A 14991-nucleotide genomic window follows, 5' to 3' on the forward strand; every position below is an offset into this window, starting at 1 on the left:
ATGTTACAACTTTTTAGACAATGTGGAGGATCAAGAGCCTTAAAATAATCTTAATTATTAATTCCACTGTGGGAATCCAGTCTAAGGAGTAATTTGAAACACGAGTGATGCTCATTATTTCAGTAACAAAAATTTGAAAACAGCCTACAAGTTCACAAATGGAGGATGATTGTGGTACTTAAATGATGGAGTATTATACAGTGATAAAAGTTTTTCATACACATGGGGAAGTATGGGGAGAATAAATAGAAAAAATATATATGGCATAGTTTCCCTTATGTAAAAAAAAAATTTTTTTTTAATGAAAAATCACAGATGTAGCATTAAGGGAAAGATATACTGTTTCCTTTTTCTGCTTTTACCCCCAGACGCAATGATTACTAGCCACTCCCTACCCTCTCCTGGTGAGAGGAAGTTTACCAAGGCAGGATCGTCATGCTTATAGAGGGTCACGGCTGGAACAGCTGGCAAACCCAGCCACGGGCCAGGGGTCAGCACCATGCTGTCACATTTGGTTGCAGCCTGCCACGGAGAGAACAACTTCCTGTTAGACATCAGGATCCAGTCAATCCAACACCCTTTTCCATTCATAAAAACCATCAGGGATGAAGTGATTTTAAAGTCCTTCTTAAAAACACAGTATTTAGTAAATCAACAACATACCAGCACTGAAGAGGAGACATAACCTAGAGCCAAGGTTGCCAGATTCACACTGGAAGAAAAAACACAGACCTGAGAACTAATCATTTACTGCTGCTTATTTGCTAAGTACGTACTCCCCCCCCCCCAAAAAAAAGAAAAACCAAACAGGGCTGTGCTGTTCCAGGCTGACATTTACATGTCTTTCAGCTGTGTTGGTAGCATTTGCAACAGCAACACAAAGTGTGGTACATATATTATACAAATTTCAGAAAAACCTGGAAAATGCATTTTAATTAAAATGTTTCAGGGGATGTCTTCTACTTATCTGTGTAATAAGTGTCTTACTTTCTAACTTGGTAGCTATTATATCCAAGTCATCACGCTTCCCAGAGGGACAATATTAAGAAGCAACACACCCTGTATGAATGACGTGCTGTTAAGGACCCCCAGGGCTGCCCCACATCCTCCCCTGCCCCTTCTCTTTGCAGCACTCCAGCGGCCTTCTGGGAATCCACCCCACCTCCTCTGAGAGACCTCAGGCTCGCAATCACCTAAACTACCAGAGAATTACATTTCCCTGGCCACAGCAACTGGCTCAGCAGGAGACTCCTGGCAGGACTTCTGACCCTCCGGACACAAAGCTGGAAAGGTGGCTGGAGTTGCTGCAGCTACGCTGCACCAGGACAGGAAAGGCTATCGACCTCCAGATGGAGCCACCTCGGGGGAAGTTCAGCCGAGGGACCTGGCTGATGTGCGCCTCCCGCCGATCCTAACACTGGTCTGAGCTAAGGCAGCCAAGAAGATCTCTTTATTATCTGTAACCCAAAGAGTCCCTGGGCTTCCCTGGTGGCTCAGCTGGTAAAGAGTCTGCCTGCAAGGCGGGAGACCTGGGTTCAATCCCTGGGTTGGGAAGATTCCCTGGAGAAGGCAACAGCTACCCACTCGCGTATTCTGGCCTGGAGAATTCCATGGACTGTATAGACCATGGGATCACAAAGAGTCGAACATGACTGAGCGACTTTCACCTTCACTTTCACTTCACCAAAGAGTCCTTAGAGATAAACGTGTCCACAGAGTGAGCTCTTCCCAGGCACTCTGCAGGCCCACTGTGGCACCAAACTCCCCTCCACTCACCCCTCCACGTGGAGCCATATGCCATATTGCTCACAGAGCTCTTTCAAACGCCCAATCTTATCTGTGTGCCCCACTGCTGCAGTTCCTAGCATAAAACACACAAGAAAGGACATAAATATTTTCCGAGTCTTTACAGCATGATAAAAGCTTCTATATACAGTATCTCCCTTTGAGAGAAGTAATATATCTATTTTGTTGAGATTTACCTTGTAAACTGGCTTAAAATCAACCACTGCAAGCTGATTATTCAAGGATTATTCAAGTTTTGAAAAACAAAAAATCAAGCTTACTGTCAATTTAAATCCTCTCTCTATATATCTATATACACTAATTTTCTATGTACTTGATTTGTTGTTTCAGAATATATTCAAGTTTCCCACCCAGACTGTGGGTTTGTCAATTTATCCCAGTATTCTATCAACTTTTCCTTTATATATTTCAACGTTATATTCATAAGCATTTATACATATTATATCTGAGTAGATGCCATGAATTATTACTATGAGGTCTATTTTATCTCATAGCAACCCTGCTGTAGTACTTTTGTTCCATCAGCATTTGTCCAAGATGTGTATGTGTGCTCAGTTGTATCTGATTCTTTGTGACCCAGAGGACTGTAGTCCGCCAGGCTCCTCTCTGTTAATGGAATTTTCCGGGCCAGAATACTGGAGTGGGTTGCTGTTTCCTACTCCAGAGCATCTTCCCGACTCAGGGATCGAACACTCGTCTCTTGTGTCTCCTGCACTGGCTGGCAGATTCTTTACTGCTGCGCCACCTGGAAAGCCCTTGCTCGAGATATCCCTTATGTCACTTTCTGGGTTATTTTTATTTAGACGTGTCCTCTATAAAAAATAGAGGGAGACCTCGGTTCGATCCCTGGGTTGGGAAGATCCTCTGGAGAAGGGAATGGCAACCCACTCCAGTATTCTTGCCTGGATAATTTCATGGACAGAGGAGCCTGGCAGGCTACAGTCCATAGGGTCGCAAAGAGTTGGACATGACTGAGCAACTTTCACTTTCTTTCACTTTCTATAAAAAATAATATGAATTTTTTTTAACCCAATATGAGGTGTTCTTTGTTTAAATTTAGAAAGCATTCTGAAGTCAGCCTAAACACATTACACACGCTGACCCACCCCCTTGGTGACATTTACATGGCAGGCTTTGCTGGGAAGACCCTCCTCACAGAACATGAGTAAAATGAAGAGTCAGCATGCTCCCAACTGTCCGAAATTTCCAGTTAGCAGAAGCCACCTAGTAAGATTTCAGATCTTTACCAACTGATTCAATGAACACAACTAAGACAACTGCTTCTCTTACAGGGGCTGTGCCAGGGAAAAGGCTGAAAACGCCACCTCCCAAACCCAAATCCATCTCAAATTTTTTAAAAAAAAATCTTAAATGACACATTTAGTTTAGCCAAAACAAGATCAAAAGCCAAGGCATGGGTTGTGTCCATGAGCCATCAAAACATGAAGCACATGCTGTGTTTAAGTGGCCGGAGGCCACACTTGGATTCCCTTCACCTTGTGGCAAGGTCAGCTGGCTCATCGCTGGGATGCGAAGTCTGCTGACAGCAACGTGGTCACGCTGGTAAGTCACTCAACCACATGTCAACTGAAGCCCCTCCCATTTGTTAAGTGACTGACAGTACACTGGTTCTGTTTCTATTTAAATACATATACACTAAATCAGGCAGAAGAGACAGTTTTTCTGGCGGCAACAAGGTGGATGGATGCTTTTTCTGTTTATTATTGTTTTTTAATAATCGACTTTACTGATTGAAGTATAATTTATGTACAATAAAATCCACTCATTTATGTGTGTGCTGCATGCTTAGTCGCTTCAGTCAATTCAATGAATTTTGACAAATGTATACTGTGTGTAACCAGCATCACCCCAAAAGTTCCCTCATTCCCCCCTGAAGTTTCACTCTTCTCTCCACTCCTCACTGGCCCCAGACAACTATGATATGTTTTCTCTGCTGTAGTTTTATCTTCTTAGAATTTCATATAAATGGATCAAACACTATGTAACTTCTTTTATGTCTTTTGGCCCTTAATTAGCATGCTTCTGAAATTCATCCACGTTGATATGTGTTTCAGTAGTTATTTCCATTTATTGCTATAGTAACCCATGATTTGTTTATCCTACAATTTATTCATTCACCAGGGGAGGGGAATCTGGGTTGTTTTCTGGTAAGAACATTGGATCTCTACAGCAGCCTAAAGGTTTCAGTTATTGCGCATCTGTACTAGTGTTTGGCACTGTATTTTTTTATATTCTCCATTCTAACAGATATATAGTAGTAGCTCATTGTTGTTTTAATTTGCATTTCTTTAATGACTAACGATGTTAAGCATTTTTTCAGTGCTTATATATTTATGTATTTCCTTGGTGAAGTCTCTACTCAAATCGCTTGTTCACTTTAAACACTGTATTATTCATATCCATAATACTGAACTATAAAACCCCCTTATATATTTTGGATAGAGTCCTTTGTCAAGAAAATGTTTTTTCAATATTTTCTCCTAGTCTGTTACTTGCCTTTCCATTTTTTTAACATGGTCTTTTGAATAGCAAAAGCCTGGAGTGGGTTGCCATTTCCTTCTCCTGGGGACCTTCCTGACCCAGGGATCAAATCTGTGTCTCCTGCTTGGCATTCTTTACCACTCAGCCACCTGACAGCAAAGTCATTCTTTTTCAGATTCTTCCATTAAGGTTATTACAAGATATTGAATATAGTTCCCTGGGCAGCAAAGGTTTTAATTTTTGATAAAGCCCAATTTATGGTTCTGCCTTTGTGTCCCAAGAAATCTGTCCTCGGCCAAGGTCACAAAGATTTTCTATATGTTCTAGAAATTTTACTGCTTTGGCTTTTATGTTCAGGTTTATGAACTATTTACAATTAACATCTTCATGTAGAATGAGGCAAAGGTTAAGGTTCAATTTTTTCTATATTGATATCCAGTTGTTCCAAAACCACTGATGGATAAGACTATCCTTTTCCTTCTAAATTACCTTTGGCATCTTTGTAAAAAAAAAACCCCAAGTGACCATATTTCTATGGGTGAGTCTATTTCTGAACTCTATTTTCTTCAGTTAAGCTCACGCTCTCTTATATGTCACTGTATAGTAACTCTAAAAGTCAGACAAGGTAGGTCTTCCAATGCTGTTCTTTTTCACAATGATTTTCACTCATCTTAGACCATTTTACGACCATATAAATTTTAGAATCAGCTTATCCATTTCTATAAGAAATTGGAAGGTGCTAAGATTTTGATATGGATTGAGTTGAATATATAGATTAATTTTGGAGAGATCTGACTTAATAATACCAATTTATCCAACCCATGTTGATGGCACACTGTTCCATTTATTGGGGTTTTCTCGAATTTCTCTCAGCAACACTTTGTAGTTTTCAGTGTATACTTCTTGTGTTATTTTGTTACATTTATCCATGAAGGGTTTTTTGGGGTCATTATGAATGGCCTTTAAAATCCAATTTCAATTGTTCACTGCAACCTTGATAGATCTGCTTATTAGTTCCAATGGCTGTTCTTTGTGGTTTCCTTAGGACTTTCTATCTATACGATGATGCCATCTGTAAATAAAGACAGTTTTATTTTTCCTCTAATCTGTATGTCATGTAATTATTTTTCTTGCCTTACTGCACTGTCTAGAGCTTCAAGTACAATGCTGAATACAATTTGGTGAGCATAGCAGAAAGCGGTAGTTAACCTGCTGTCTCAAAAGTGGAGATTTAAAGTGTGACATTTAAAAATTCAATTTAGAAAGGAAGCACATGATCGAGTAGAAAAGCACTTACATCCTAAATGAAAAAGTATATACACACAAACAAGAACTCCCAAAACAAACCGACATTTTACATTCTTAAGACTTGATCTCTTTTAGGCTAAGTACCAATCTTCTTTTTTTTTCCCCATCCTCTATCTTGTATGTTCAAAATGAAAGATTCTGGTTCATGACACCTACCAGCATTTGCAACAAGCAGCAGGGGCAGTTTTCCTCGTTCTATGTCATCTTTAATCAGTTTCTCCAGGAAGGCAACATCCTGGGATTGAAAGACAAATCACAAAAACATGAGACGACCAGCATAAAAGCTATACAAGGAAAAATGATGACTTCTGAATGAAGCAGATACTCTCAAAATTGATCAAATCAGGTTTTCTCTCGACAATTTTCCTTTTCAATCCCTCTAATTATTGATGAGAAAACAAAATCATTTTACTTGAAGATTAACTAGAAAACTCAGTTAAATGAGATTAAAGTTAGAAACTACATACACAAAACCAGTATTTCTCTACTTTAAAACATTTATGATTTAAAAAATTCTCTTAAACTGGCCTCCCTGCCACCACAAAAACAGTCAAAAATGCATCTCTAATGTCATGCCAACAAAGGCGCATCTAGTCAAAGCTATGGTTTTTCCAGTAGTCATGTATGGATGTGAGAGCTGGACCATGAAGAAAGCTAAGTGCCAAAGAATTGATGGTTTTGAACTGTGGTGTTGGAGAAGACTCTTGAGAGTCACTTGGACTGCAAGAAGATCAAACCAGTCAATCCTAAAGGATATCAGTCCTTAATGTTCATTGGAAGGACTGATACTGAAGCTCCAATACTTTGTCCACCTGATGTGAATCACTGGAAAAAGACCCTGATGCTGGGAAAGATCAAAGGCAACAGGAGAAAGGGCTGACAAGAGGATGAGATGGTTGGGTGGCACCACTGACTTGATGAACATGAGTTTGAGCAAGCTCTGGGAGTTGGTGATGGACAGGGAAGCCTGGCGTGCTGCAGTCCATGGGGTTGCAATACAAAGAGTCAGATACGACTACAACTGAGCAAATGAACTGAGCTGAATGTTTGTTATTCAATGATGTATCTAAATCAGAAAACCTAACTACCTTGAAAAAGAAATGCAGAATCCTAAAACCTATCCCTTCTGCTTCAGTATGTCTGAAAATAAGCAGAATCCAATCCCAAGGATTATGATAAACAACCTCACTTTCAAAATCTGCCCATTCATAAATCCAGGTAACAGTGATAAGCATTTGAAAGGGATGAGCTTTAGAAGGAATTTCTGGTGCTTAACTGAACTCCACGTTTCTACTTAAAGCAGGTGATACAGTGGTTATAAGACTCCTTATGAGCCAGGTGCTGCTCACCTTTATGCCAGTCAACCTGTGTGGACATTCAAACCTGGAAGCATGTATTAAACAATGGGAAGATCTAAGCCACCCATGAATAATCTAATAACTATCTGGAGGCCAGTGAACAGAACCACAACTGAAAGGAAGATACAGTTTCAAAACACAATTCTTTCTTATTTTATGAACTTACCATCAGAGCTTATCTCTCTATTTTACCATTGTAAACGTTACCATCAGAGCTTACCATCTGATGCTGGGATCCAAACACAGTGTTACAGGGCACCCGACACAAGCAGGGGAAAGGCAAGCCAAGCTGCAGGAAGAAACGTGCAATTTCACAAGAAGGACCTTTGTCTCCATCCCCTCACATCCCCAGAGACTGTGCTTCTAAGTCACAGCATTCTTTTAAAACAATCCCTCCCTTAGGAACACTTAATATATAAACATATAGATGTTAAAGTATATCTAGAAAGTCAAGCCAAAGAAAAGAAAATAATTGTGGGGGGAGGTAAATTTCCAGGAGCTGTCTTTTAAGAGGATAAAGACAATGTAAAATTTTCTAAATGAGTCAACTAAATGAGTAACTATCAACTCATCTTCTAAATGAGTACCTAATCTTTGTTGTATTTTAGAATATGCCAAAAAAACTTTTCCAAATGGAGAAACAAGCTGAGCCTTTAGCGTTTTGGGGGGTAATTTAGGATCCTCCCTCCAAGGATTAGCGGTAAATAACACCTCCTAAAGGCATTCAAAGAACAACATGTATTTGTGGGCCCACCCATTCCAGCAATAAATATGGACTAACAGATGTACACATCTCAAGAGAAATGAAGTCAGTGCTATGGAGATGGTAATTGTCAGATAAATTTTATATTCTTAATTTTTAGCTTCCAAATCCTTAAGGAGATTATGTTTCAGGAATTTTTTAACATTTGAGCATATTGCTCTATATAACTAAGACCTGTAAGCATTTACAGACCAAAAATTTTAACAAGCACTTTATTCACATTTTTTTCCTGTAAAGAATCTTCGTTCTAAATTATGAAAGTGAAACCCAAGTAAAACACACAATAAATAAATACAGAAATTAAAAATGAAAATGTTGTCCCATTCTCCCCACCCCGCAGACCCCTCAATTCAGCCACCAATCTGTCACTGTCCAGCTTTCCTGGTGGCTCAGACAGGAAAGACTCCGCCTGCGATGCAGGAGACCCGGGTTCAGTCTCTGGGTTGGGATGATCCCCTGGAGAAGGGAATAGCTACCGACTCCAGTATTCTTGCCTGGAGAATCCCATGGACGGAGGAGCCTGGCCGGCTACAGTCCACAGTCACAGAGTTGTACACGACTGAGCGACTAACATTACCCCATTAACAGGTTAGTACAGAACTTTCCAGATATTTTATAGGCAAAAATGCAATGTATTTATATAAATGTATTTTTCCAGGTATAAAAAAAATATGCACATTAGCATGTACATCTTTTAAAAAACATGAACACCTGCCACCTGCCTTTCCCACTTAACATCCTCACACATCTTTTGAAGACTCGATTGCTCTCCCAAGATAGCTCTGAGACCTAAGAGCATGGCTCACAGCAGGTACTCAATAAGTAATTTGTTTCATTTTTCTACAGAGGTATTATAAAATTCCTCATTTTGTATACCCTTAAGAAGAGGGCAGGATTTCTTTTTTTGATGTGAAAATGGGTAAAAATACTCTGTATTGACCTGATTTAGTTCATTTAGGTTAATATTTGTTGTTGCTGATTAGTCACCAAGTTGTGTCTAACTCTTTTTCAATCCCAGGGACTGTACCCCATCAGGCTCCTTTGTCGACGGGATTCTCCAGGCAAGAATACTGGAGTGGGTTGCCATGCCCTCCTCCAGAGAAGAAGAGGACACAATTTCTTGCCACCAGTGACCATGGCTCAGAATCAACTCAACTCCTGAGTTTCCCCTATGTATCTCCTGGGACTCGTCCATCTTACAGAAGACAATCCCTCCAATCCTATGGGTTTTGCTTTAAAATATTCTTGGCCAAGAGGCTTAACAAGTTCTTGACTCAAGGTAGCACCCCTAATCAAGCTTTCATAAATTCTAGAGAAGGATAATGCTCTTTGATCTTATAATTCCAGACTGACTCTGAAAATCCACCTGAGAAATATAACCCGAAGTATAGAAAAAGCTTGATGCACAAAGATGTCCATAACAGCACTAAACAAAAAGAATTTCCCAAAAATGGTCATAAAAAGCTAAAGAATACAAACACTCTAATTGCCCAAAAAGGAAAAAAAAAAAAGTTAAAATACTATACACTCACTTGAAGGAATATCATGAAGCCATTAAAAATACACTTTACTTTGAAGAACTGATAAAACATGATATGCGCCTATTACAACGGTAAGTGAAAAAAGCCATGTATAAAACATACATGCCCTCTGACTGATCAAAGTCTGAAAATAAATAAAGTAAAATGTTGACTATGGCTGTCTTTGGGCAACTAAAAAATACATATATCTCTCTCTAAACTTATTAATACACATTCATATATAAAAATGACATAACACACACATAAGAAAATCATTTTTCTTTTCATGTGAAAAAAAAAGTGGCTAAAGAAATGGGTCAACACACTTGAAAAACTCTAAGGACAGAACAAAGCATCGTTTCTTGAAACGATCACCCTTATGCCACATTACCTGATTACAGAGGTACTGGCCCAGGCCAGGCCTAGCAGCAGCACTTAGATAGATCACAGGCTTCCTGTTATATAACACGTTGAACCCATCCACTACGAAGTCTTCGTAACGGGAATGGATGGCAAGCCTGCAGATCTTTGCGAGTCCTTCTCTTTCTTCTTCGTGGAAATAAGCACAGCCATTTTCATACCTGTTAAGAGACACTCATATGTCAGTATGTTCTTACCTCTGATTTTGTAAGTCCCAGTCTTATAACCATGGAAGTAAATCTTTTCTCAACCTAGAAACTGTCACCCAGACCAGTCAAAGGAGATAGGAATCACCCTCATCTAAGATGGCTGACAACTCATGGCAGCCGGAGGTTATAAAGAACAGAGGCAATGGCCCTTCATCCACACTGAGCTCCAGGAACAGTAGGAACTGGGGAAAACCAGTAGGAAACAGGAATGCCTCAGGTACAAAAAGGCGGAAGGTCATGGATCGGCTTACTTCACCAGGAAGTCGGCACTGGATAATGTAGGCATGGTTTTTAGTAGTGTCAGCCCTAAAACATCCAAAGTAAGTAAAACTGTCAATAATGCTAGTCAGGCTAAGTTTTGCTTTCACTATTATCTGCTTGGAACCTTTTATTCTTCTCCAACTCTAAAGAGAAAGAGAATTTCAATTACAGGTGTTGGATTTTTATTAAAATTAAAAGAATTTAAAAAATTAAAAGAAAGAAAATTTCTCCTTTGCCACATAGGCAAACTCATACTTTTGCCAGGCCAAGCTCTTTTCCACCATCTGAAAATGAGTCTCCCAAGTTATTAAACGTTCCAACGTTAGGTAAACATTCCTTTTCCATAAAAGTAACAGCATAAATAAACACAAAATACCACTGGTCTTGTATCTTCTACTGACTCCTTACTTTGCTAGAATTCCTTAATAATGACAGTATTTATCACTGTATAAAGCAAATCAATTTCACAACACATACTCATCTTCCTTATAACAGCATTTCCTTTCTACTAAAACACAGCTAATACTTTAAATAAAAACACTCAAATCCAGGGACTTCCCTGGTGGTCCAGTAGTTAAGACTGGGGGCATGGGTTCAATCCCTGCTCGAGGAACTAAGATCCAGCATGCCACACAGCATGGCAAAACAAAGAGAAAAACTTGTCTCCATTTCACTGCTACATCTTCTATCAACATGTGCCGACTAGGAATCTTCTTTTTCTTCTTTTTATTTTTTTTTAAATCATGGAAGTATGATAACACATTTATAGGAGACTTAGAAAATACAGAGTAAGGTCACACAGAGTTCTACTATATATAGTAACAAATAAGAAACTGTGGACATTATTCAACAGTACAGGCTCATGTTCTTAGCTCTTCACACGTATTAATTCATTGGTTCATTTAATCCTCACAACAATGTCATCAAGTGGATATTAAGGCTATCTCCATTGCACAGATAAGGAAACTGAGGCATGGAGTGGTTGAGTAATTCTTCCAAAAGGAAAGGGAAGAGGCAGATCTGATTTTAGGCAGCACAGCTACAGAAGAGAGAGACTTCTCACAGTACATATCCAACTCATAAATGCCTTTACCGGAAACTAAAAACTTATTACCTGAAAATTCTGCAGAGCCATAAGGTAGTGTCTGAAAGTATCCTAGTAGTAAGTTTTCTCAGCTTCTCTTTATCCAGAGTTGAAATGTAAGCTCCCAGACTATGCCCCAACAAAGATATATGACCTTGTTCTCCAATATTCTGAATTCTGTTAATCAAAATATATTAGATTTTAAAAAAAGGTATTAGTCTAAGCATAAATAAATAAAACTTAGAGACACAGTATTCCACAAAAATTTCTGTCACATCTGAAATGCACTTAATGGCCTAGAAGGCAGAAATTGAGATAAATTTAGAAAATTCAATGTGTAATAAGGTATTAATAGCTTAGGGAGAAATTTTCTTTCTGAATTCAAGTTCTAGGAGATAAATATCTTTTATTGAATACCAACTAACTACACAAACTGTTTTTAAATAATTTTCTCCAAAAAAGTTTCTTAAATTAAATACTAGCTGTAAGAATTATGGAGAGTAGAGCTGAGATAAAATGTGCAGAAAACAATTTAAGAATCAATAGATGAAGATAAATTCCCTGTATTAAATAGCTATTTATAACAATTCACCAAATTCAAGGGGAACTAGGTATTATTTTGCATATAATTAAAGTGGATGGACTAATTTCCCTTATAAAGAATAAATGTAATAATGAAAATGACAAAAAAATCAACAGGATTCTGGGCAGAGACAGTTCATAGAAAAGGAAATATAAATGGGTCTTAAAACATAGAAAAAAGACACTTAACCTGATTCTTAAGAAAAATGCAAACTAAAGCTATGCTAAAATATCATTTCTTACCTATCAGACTGGCAACAATCCTTAAGGTTGCTAATACCCTTGTAGGCAAAGGTGTGGGGGGAAAACTCTCACACACACAGAATGGGAATGTGAATGGGCACAATTCCATGAAGGGAAATGTGGCAATATCTGTCAAATTTACAAACTTATTTGGTCTAGCAATCCCACTTCTAGGACTTTAATCTCCAGAAACACTACTTTGAGGAAATGACACATGTGCAAAGTTACCAGCTGCAGGAATGTTTGTAAGAGTAAAACATGAATCGGAGGCTAGTTAAATAAAATATATCTCACCCACTGAGTAACACTGTGTACATGTTCAGTCGTGTCTGACTCTTTGCAACCCCAAGGACTGTAGCCCACCAGGCTCCTCTGTCCATGGGGTTTTCCAGGCAAGAATACTGGAGTAGGTTGCCACTTTCTCCTCCAGGGGGTCTTCCCGACCCAGGGGTCAAACCCACGTATGCTGCACTGCAGGTGGAGTCTTTACTGCTGAGCTATCAGGGGAGCCCCAGAGCAACATTAAACAGCTCTTAAAGGAGAAAGCTCCTTGTGGACTGCTATTCCAGGAACTTCAAGACATTAATGAAAAAAGCAAGACACAGAACAACGTGCAGAGTATTTCGGTCCTGGAAGCAGTAAGCACAGACATCTGGCTTGGGTGTATGTGTACATGAAGTATCTCTGAAGAATACACAAGAAACTAGCAACTTATCTCTAGCAAGGAGAACAAGCTAGTGAGGGAGAGGTAAGAAGGAATACTGCCTTTGCATATATACCTTTTCTATCTTTTGAAATCTGAACCCGAAGAATGCATTACTTATTCTAAAAAACACTGTATTTAAAACAATTAAAGAGAAAATAGAACTAGATAAATTGCTTGATAATGCATAAATGGAAATAAGATAAACAGATGATTCACAGATGGCGTGTCCTGCCACCGATGAATCTAGCTGCAGTGCTTCTCAACAATCAAAAGCCCAGGAACAGGAGCAGCCAGAAATGGAGAAGCACACAGCAGCTACCCTCTGGCCCCTGCGCCAGCCCCTCCCTAAGACACAAGACCATAAAAATCACAAGGTTTTAGTTTTAGTAAATGATTTCCTTTTACAAAATACATTATCTAAAACATGTCAACGTCTCCCTGAAGGAAGTGAATGTTGTTGTAACTTCATATATAATCTGGAATGAAATGAGGCTTATTGTTGCAGCAACTTGTATGAATGTAATCATTATCAAAATCAAGAACACATATACTTTCAAAGAGAAGTTGCCAGCCGTTCTCCATTACCGGGTGCTCTGGGGCTCCTCGTCTTCATCTCCGTGCATCAGATTCTGAACTAACTGGAGGATGCTCACCATGTCTTGTCCACTGCAGAACAGAAAAACAGTTGACAGACAGGGGGAAACAGCACATGCCACCCCCTTCCCTCACCACCAGTCTCTCACTATTTCTCTTGTCTAAACTAGCTTTGATATCTTGTTACAACAGAAATAATGTTTTTTGAGATACAGTATACACCATCTTGTTTTTTAAAAATAAACCTTATCAACTGAATTCTGAATATAACCATATGTACATTAAAGTATTAGTTGCAGTGCTTGCTTCGGCAGCACATATACTAAAGTATTAGTTGCTTAGTTGTGTCCAACTCTTTGCGACCCCATGGACTGTAGCTCTCCAGGCTCCTCTGTCCATGGAATTCTCCAGGCAGGAATACTGGAGTGGGTAGCCATTCCCTTCTCCAGGAGATCTTCCCAACCCCGGGACTGAACCTGGGTCTACTGCATTGAGGCAGATTCTTGATCATCTGAGCCACCACGGAAGCCCCTTACTTGTGATTCATTAAATCTTCTACCTGAATGTAAATTTGATTTTTAAAAATTTCACTAGCTTTAGCAGTATTTCTCTACCAGTTCATTTGAGTCTTGGACACTGCCTAGTAAGCATGTTATAAGGGCAAAAATAGTTTATAAGCTGCTGGAAAATCACAAAAGCAGCAAGAGTACTCCAGTACCACTGGTTTATCTAAGTTCCCTCCATGCGGGATTCTTGTCTGTTTGTTCTTAGAGAGTTAAACATGAAATGCAGGCATCGCTTATTACCACCTCTTCCCCAAACTGGAGAAACTGGAGATTTCCTTGGACTATAAACAGACTTACTTCTGTCCAAGATACGTTTTTAAATGCTCATTACATGAGGAGGTGGAAACATGAGAAGAATGTGAGTGGTGCAGTTGTTAGCAATGGCAAGGTGACTTACAAAACATGTGATGTCAAAATGCTACCACTCTATTAATGAGGTGACATAAAAAGTTCTCCCTTTTGAAAAACAATGTCCCCATACCATCTTCCTCACAGTTCTGACCTTCACATGTGAGAGACTCTGGTCCTTAGACTTTATGTAGAGATGAGGCCAGGTGACCTTCAGGAAACCCTACGTTACAAAACTACGAGGATGCCATTCGTTCATGAAAAGCACTGAGCTCTGCGCCTGGGAAGTGGGCTCTCGGATGTGGCTATTAACATTATTAGTGTGAACACCCTGGACTTGTGTCATTAATGCACTCCCACTCTGAGAATCAAGATGTTTCTGGCAGTATCTCTTCTACAGAAACTTCTGCAAGATGAGTAGAATGCTACAATTCCCTTCAGAGGGCCCAGAATGAGGAGACTTATAAGACCTGGTTCCTGTTCTCAGGTGGAAAATGAACTTCACCCATTGAGGACTTCCAATCAGTATCCTCCATCCACTGGGATCCTTCCTCTGTTCTTTTGCAACCTTGTACATTTTTATATTCGGGTCAAAGGACAACTTAAGGGAGTTGTACTGTTTACCTATGTACAGTTTCCTGGTTATAAAAAAAAATAATAAGTTTGTCCGAAGGAAACTGGGCCAGGACTTAAACTCCAAATTAAGTGCTAACATCCTGTA

The 14991-nt window shown here is 39.3% G+C and overlaps 1 protein-coding gene across 5 annotated transcripts in view; it reads right to left on the reverse strand.

Annotated features, from left to right (window-relative positions):
- PDXDC1 (pyridoxal dependent decarboxylase domain containing 1) overlaps positions 1 to 14991 on the reverse strand; it is a 54307-nt gene that overhangs the window by 19083 nt on the left and 20233 nt on the right. For all 5 annotated transcript variants that reach the window (XM_070460864.1, XM_020872251.2, XM_070460865.1 and 2 more), the window contains exons 4-11: positions 13348 to 13428; positions 11262 to 11408; positions 9649 to 9838; positions 7195 to 7263; positions 5773 to 5851; positions 1777 to 1861; positions 664 to 712; positions 421 to 522 (exon numbers count right to left, since the gene is read on the reverse strand). In XM_070460864.1, coding sequence (XP_070316965.1) covers positions 421 to 522; positions 664 to 712; positions 1777 to 1861; positions 5773 to 5851; positions 7195 to 7263; positions 9649 to 9838; positions 11262 to 11408; positions 13348 to 13428 — 802 coding nt within the window. The remainder of the gene's footprint in view (positions 1 to 420; positions 523 to 663; positions 713 to 1776; positions 1862 to 5772; positions 5852 to 7194; positions 7264 to 9648; positions 9839 to 11261; positions 11409 to 13347; positions 13429 to 14991) is intronic.

This window comes from Odocoileus virginianus, chromosome 33, assembly GCF_023699985.2.
Source record: "Odocoileus virginianus isolate 20LAN1187 ecotype Illinois chromosome 33, Ovbor_1.2, whole genome shotgun sequence".
Lineage (NCBI taxonomy): Eukaryota > Metazoa > Chordata > Mammalia > Artiodactyla > Cervidae > Odocoileus > Odocoileus virginianus.